General features: G+C 54.0%; 1 protein-coding gene across 1 annotated transcript; it reads left to right on the forward strand.

Moving 5' to 3' along the window:
• Positions 1–228: 228 nt before the first annotated feature.
• Positions 229–6,591, forward strand: LOC101768565. Its single transcript, XM_004970674.4, is given in 8 exon segments — positions 229–356; positions 440–660; positions 1,137–1,612; positions 1,700–2,459; positions 4,712–4,847; positions 4,913–5,130; positions 5,221–5,696; positions 5,781–6,591. Coding segments are annotated over 8 exon segments (3,165 nt in total). The 5' UTR covers positions 229–253; the 3' UTR covers positions 6,556–6,591.
• Positions 6,592–6,992: the final 401 nt, after the last annotated feature.

The following is a 6,992-nucleotide window of genomic DNA, read 5'->3' on the forward strand; positions in this document are numbered from 1 at the left end:
ATTCTAAATCACTGAATAAAAAACAGGGCGATCGAGTAAACAATCTAACGTTGGAAATGATCATCACAGCGCACTACTCCGAATCTAGACAGATCGGCTTCTTGGAGGGACACACCATTAGAAAACAAGGACGCCCTTCCTGGCCATTTTTCACGGGTCAAATGAAGTGCCGTGCTAGTTATTTTAACAAGAAAATTAAGACAGGCTGAGCCCGGAGGCCGGAGGCGGCGCCGCTCCCGGCTGAGATGCGGCAATGCAACCCAGCGAGCTCCTGCCCGGACCCGGACCCGGGCCGTCCGTCGACTCCAAACCCGCCGACGGCCGCGGCGGCTGGCGCGCCGCGCGCTTCGTCCTCGGTAATCCTGAACATCTTGGCTCAGTTTTATACTTTTATCTTCTGATGAGAAGCTAATCGTTTAGCTTGGGCTCGCCGTTGCAGCGGTCGGTTTCTTGGAGCGAATCGGGTTCTACGGCGTGCAGGCGAACCTGATCATGTACCTGACCGGCCCGCTTGGCATGTCGACGGCGTCCGCGGCCGCAGGCGTGAACGCGTGGGCCGGGACCGTGCAGGCTCTGCTGCCGCTTGCCGGCGCGCTCGCCGCGGACTCGCGGCTCGGGCGGTACCGCGCTGTCCTGGCCGCCGCCGGGCTCTATCTACTGGTTAGTATTGCTAGTCTAGGTTCGATTCCCCTTGCAAGTTGACCATTTGATTAGCTTTCTGATGCAGTAGACAGAATTTTGCCATAGATTTCTTTAAAAAAATAATATAGAGTAGATGATGAGTTAAAGTTTTATTTTTGAAACGAAATGATTTTCAGTTTTAACTGTCTATAGCAATAGTTTCAGACCATTTGTTTATTTTGGAATGGCATGTACGAAAAAATCGGCCCTTTAAGTAGCATCGATCCCCATGTTCTTTCTTTACCTTCAGTATAGGAGACCAACTCTTCTCTGCAATCAGACACGAATTTTCCAGTTTCTGAAACCTGTCCTATTGAGAATTGTCATCTGAAGTTTCAATGATGTCAGCTCTTCGGGGAAAAAAGAGAAAAAATTAGATCTTCCTAAATTGCCCGTTGCTATCCGGCACTTTTGCGGCCCCATTTCTGACACCCGGTTACCAAACTGCAACACAGAGCTTGGGAATGCTGACGATCTCATCCATGCTGCAAGCGCTGCAAACTCACGCCGCGAGCTTGCCCTCTTCTTCCACGCTCGCCTTCTTCTACGTCGCGCTCTACCTGCTTGCTCTGGCGCAAGGCTTCCATAGGCCGTGCGTGGAGGCCCTCGGCGCGGACCAGTTCGCTCCGAGCGACGGCGACCACAGCGCGGCCGCGTCGTCCCGGAGCTCCTACTTCAACTGGTTCCATTTCTCCATATCCTGGGGCTACGCCGTCGCGACGGCGGGGCTGAGCTACGTCGAGGACAACGTCGGCTGGACCGTCGGGTTCGCCGCCTGCTGGGCCACGATGGCTTTGTATCTTGCAGTCTTCTTGCTCGGCACACGGACGTATCGTGCCGAAAGACCCGTCGGCGTCAGATCGTTCACTGAAACCGTGCGGTCGTGGGCAGCTAGGGTCTTCCGTCGCAATGGCGCCACTGATGCCGAACGGTGAGTGAGACTCGCGTCGACGCTTGCGGTCTCTTTGCAAGAATGTGAAGGCTCCGTTATCATAAAGCGAGGTTTTTGGCTGTGCAGGCTTCTAGCTCCAGAACGTGAGGAAGGCAAAGAAGTCATTGCGAAGCTGCTCCCGATATGGCTGACGAGCCTACTCTTCGCCGCCATCTTCTCGCAAAACTACACCCTGTTTACAAAGCAGGGCAGCACGCTGGACCGGCGCATCGGTGCGACGCCGGGCCTCGTCGTGCCGCCCGCGGCGCTGCAGTGCCTGGTCAGCTTCACCTTCATCGCCATGCTCCCGGTGTACGACCGTGTGCTGGTGCCCCTGGCGAGGCGCGTCACGGGGCACCACGCGGGCGTCACGGCGCTCCAGCGCATCGGCGCCGGCATGGCAGTGTCCGGCGTCGCCATGGCCGTCGCGGCGCTGGTGGAGGGCAGGCGGCTCCGCGTGGCCAGGGATGCTGGCCTGGTGGACCGGCCCGACGTGGCGTTGCCGATGAGCCTGTGGTGGGTGGCGCCGCAGTACGTCCTGCTCGGCGTAGCGGCCGTGCTGGCCGAGATCGGGCTCGAGGAGTTCTTCTACGACCAGGTGCCCGACGCGATCCGCAGCGTCGGCCTCGCGCTGTCCCTGAGCGCCATGGGCGCAGGGAGCTACGCCAGCAGCATGCTCGTTTCGTCGATCGATTGGGCAACGAGGAACTGGGGCGCTCAGAGCTGGTTCTCCGATAACCTCAACCGAGCGCACCTCGACTACTTCTACTGGCTCCTGGCGGGGCTCGCCGCTCTGGAAGTGGCCGCGTTCTTGCATTTTGCAAGCAGATAAGTCTAGAGAAACAAAGTATAGCGATGATTCTTAAACTTCGAAAGTCACAATGAATTGCCTGTGCGAAAACTGTATACAAGGTGCTCGCAGAGGGAAGGTAAAGAATTATGATTTCATTCTCTCAAGTTCTCAAGCGTGCTGTCACATAGGATTAATTAAGGGACTGTCTACATGTCAGATGGGTGAAACAGAGGGCTCCCCTTATTCAATTTTTTGAGCCATCGAATCATCATCCAACGACTCACCTTCATCTTCCACCTCCCACCGGCTGTGCTTCGTCACCACTCGCCGCCCCCTCGTGCCTCCACTTGTCCAGCGCGGGCGGGCTAGGATCCCGCTGCTGCCGCCATCGCCTTTCCCCTCACCCTAGCACCGTCCAACCGCCCTCCACTACCGTTTGGCTGGCGGCGCCCCCACCCCCGCACCTCACCGCCCCCACGCCCGCCACCTTCGTCAGGCCAGCCTACCGCCCGCCGGCCTTCCCTCTAGGGTTGCCGGTAAGCACCCACACTGGAAACCCCGAACCCCGAACCCCAGAAACCCCTAACCCCGACGCCCCTAATCTCGCCAGAATTTGGCTGGAGTCGGAGAAGAAAGGGGAAATGGAGTGAAGATCGGAGAAGAAAAAATTGGGTGAGGAAGAACTCTGTTTCACCCAGGTGAGCTATAGCTTTTCTCATTAAAAAAATTCGGTGAGGAGATTGGATTATGTGATTGTTTGCTTGTCAGATAAGCGTATTGTATAGTCGCAATGATTTGCTTGTGCCAAACATGTATACACCCTCATATACACGCGCACGCATTTAGCTCTGTAAATATACTCGCACATACTCTACTGGTACAACTAAATTCGAGAGATTAGGGTGGCAAATCTTAAAATTAACAAAATCGACACAGGCACATCGCCACTTAAAAATAGTGTCATTTAAATGCGGACACCCATAAAGTTGATTACTCGAGCCCAGGTACTCAATATTAGACTGGATCCATTGAGTTCACTCATTGTGAATGAAGCTGTATAAAAGTTACAAATTAGTTTCCTAAACAACCCTTATCAAAGTATATGAGAGACTGTACCAATGTCCTAATAGGCTTACAACTGTGATTTGACACAGTATTATGCTCACATCTTCACATAGAGATAATTGGGGATATGATAGTTATTTCACTCAATTTTTAAACTTCATGTATATTGAATCAAATGTAGCAGTATGTAAGTCAACCATGTGGATAATAAGTAGGCAACTTACTTGATTTGCATGCACCGTCCATATATTTTCTTTAAGAAAGGAACTTCTTGTATAACCAAAAAACTTTGGTGTTGGATTGAGATCTACTCCCTCCATTCCAAATTGTAGGTTGTTTTAGCTTTTTTAGGTTTATAGATATTATTATGTACCTAGATATAGTGTATGTCTAGGTGCATAATAACATCTATGAACCTAGAAAAATCAAAACGACCTACAATTTAGAACGGAGGGGAATAACAACTAGAGGCAAGTGTTCTGCATGCGCCTGTTGGCAAGAAAAACAACGGTAAAATTTTGGTTTTTTATTTTTTTAACTTTTCTAGATCTTTATGCATAAAACACACCTACGGAACAATTATGTAAAATATTTTTAGAAAAATGTAACTTTTCTAAAAAAAGCTATTCAATAAAAATATCCAATTTTTTTTAAAAGTTATCAAACCGAAATAAATGTCAGGACTATGCCGCAAGCCACTTCTAACAGTTAGTAGGGGAGGAGAGACATGGAATGGAGGAAGGGAAATGATCAGGGGGGGGGGGGGGGGGGGGGGGGGGCAGCGTGAGTACTGTGTGTGAGTTGTAGAAAGTTTAAAGGTGCTCCGATAGGATGAAACAAGCGGTCGGTAGCTAAAATTTTCCACTTGAACTCGTCGCAAACTGAGTCATCTTCTTGTTAACCGCCAAGAGGAAGTTAGTGCTGTGTTAAACAAAACAACACGTGGTTGCGTGTCAATTACCACGCGGCAACACCAACGCCAAACAATTAGCAGTAACCAGTATAGATGCCTGATGACAAGGTTAGATGCCAACAAATTTAATGTCGACACTGTCCTATCTACTCGTACGGATTAATATATAACTCGGAGTCACGGTCAAGTAAACAATCTAGGCAGATCGAGGCTGCCGAGCTCGCCACACCAAGACGGGGACGGCCTAATAAACATCTATGACTTGCTTCCTCGCCATTTGGCACGAGTCCACTGAGCTGAGCTGCCGCCGGAGCTATTTTTTCGTTAGCCAGCCGCCGACGGCAACACTTCCGGCCGAGGTGCAGCGATGGAGTCGGGCGAGCTTGTACACCGACCCGGCCCGTCCGTCAGCTCCAGACTCGCCGACGGCCGCGGCGGCTGGCGCGCCGCGTGCTTCCTCCTCGGTAATCTTCTGAACACCATTGCTCAGATTGTCACGAAGCTAATTGGTTCGGCCTTACCATTGCAGCGATCTCGTTCTTGGAGCTTGTCGGGTTCTGCGGCGTGCAGAGCAACCTGATCATGTACCTGACCCGCCACCTCGGCATGTCCACGGCGGCCGCCGCCGCCGCCGTGAACGCGTGGACCGGAACCGAGATGGTGCTGCCGCTCGCCGGCGCGGCAGCCGCCGACTCGCGGCTCGGTCGGTATCGGGCGGTCCTGATCGCCGGCGTGCTCTATCTGCTGGTTAGTAACAGGAATTACTTGGGATCACAGCCGTGCTCCTGAATCGCCCCCATGTTTGACACCCCGGTCACCAAACTGCAACCGTGACAGAGCTTGGGAATGCTGACGGTCTCATCCACGCTGCGAGTCCCGGAACCTCACGCGGCGAGCTCGCCGTCCTTCGCGCAGCTGGCCTTCTTCTACGTCGCGCTCTACCAGTTGGCGGCGGCGCGAGGCTTCCACAGGCCGTGCGCGGAGGCCCTCGGTGCCGACCAGTTCGCGCCAAGCGACGGCGAGGACCCCAGCTCCCGCGCGTCCCGGAGCTCCTACTTCAACTGGTTCCACTTCTCCATCTCCTGTGGCTACGGCATCGCGACAACCGGGCTGAGCTACGTCGAGGACAACGTCAGCTGGACCGCCGGGTTCGCCGCGTGCTGGGCCACGATGGTGCTGTACCTCGCCGTCTTCTTGCTTGGCACGCCCACGTACCGTGCGGAGCGACCCGTAGATGGCATCCGGCTTGCCGAGACCGTGAGGACGTGGGCGGCGAGGGTGTTCCGTCGCAAGGACGCCGGCGACACCGAACGGTGAGCACGCGCGGACGTCTGCGTTCTCTTGCCTGTACGTGACCAGAGAGGTCTCGTCGTGACGGAGATTGTTGATCCGTGCAGGCTTCTAACAGGGGAACCTGAGGACGGTAAAGGAAAAGGACTCGTCGTCAAGCTGCTGCCGATATGGGTGACGAGCCTGATCTTCGCAGCCATCGTTGCCCAGGTCTCCACCCTGTTCACCAAGCAGGGCAGCACGCTGGACCGGCGCCTCGGCATGGGCACGGGCCTCGTCGTGCCGCCCGCGGCGCTGCAGTTCTTCCTCAGCGTCACCATGATCGCCACGCTCCCGGTCTACGACCGCCTGTTCGTGCCCCTCGTGAGGCGCATCACGGGGCACCACGCGGGCCTCACGACGCTCCGGCGCATCGGCGCCGGGATGGCCACCGCCGGCGCCGCCATGGTCGTCGCGGCGCTGGTCGAAGCCAGGCGGCTCCGAGTCGCCAGGGAGGCGGGTTTGGTGGACGAGCCGGACGCGGTGTTGCCGATGAGGCTGTGGTGGATGCTGCCTCAGTACGTGCTGATCGGTGTCGCGGTTGTGCTGGCGGAGATAGGGCTCCAGGAGTTCTTCTACGACCAGGTGCCCGACGCCTTCCGCAGCGTCGGGCTCGCGCTGTGCATGAGCATCTTTGGCGTGGGGAACTATGTCAGCGGCATGCTTGTGTTCGCGACCGATTGGGCGACGAGGAGCAAGGGCGAGAGCTGGTTCTCCGATAACCTCAATCGAGCGCACCTCGACTACTTCTACTGGCTCCTGGCGGGGCTCGCGGTTATGGAGGTGGCTGTGTACTTGCATTTCGCAACCCGATACGTCTATAGCAGCAAAGACGAACTGTGATCTTTGAATTACTGATTTTCCTTCGTTTTTCAGATTTTGCAGCTTTACCTCCCCTTTTCAAATCTAAATTCTTGCTGTGCCCATACTCTGTTAAATTTCTCAAGATTTCGTCAAAATTCAAAATTGCCTTGGCGCCCCTGCATTTTACCGTGCTAGTCATAATTCAAAAGGGAGTTTTCTGCCCTTGCACCATTGCCTTGTTCTACCTTTTCAATGGTTTTGCATATGTGGACCCGTGACATCATGAGTTTAAATTAATTTAAAACTGGGCAAAGTTTTTTCTTTAAGAGTCAACGGGGGTTAAGAAAGCCCACCTAATTCATTTCTTCAAAGCAAGATTACAAGATCAGTCAACGCACCCGGAACGAGTACGGTGATCAGCCCTTATTTTGTTAATTATAAAAGAAATTAAATGGCAATCATCCATATACCTACAA

Source organism: Setaria italica, chromosome V, assembly GCF_000263155.2.
Source record: "Setaria italica strain Yugu1 chromosome V, Setaria_italica_v2.0, whole genome shotgun sequence".
NCBI classification, from domain to species: Eukaryota; Viridiplantae; Streptophyta; class Magnoliopsida; order Poales; family Poaceae; genus Setaria; species Setaria italica.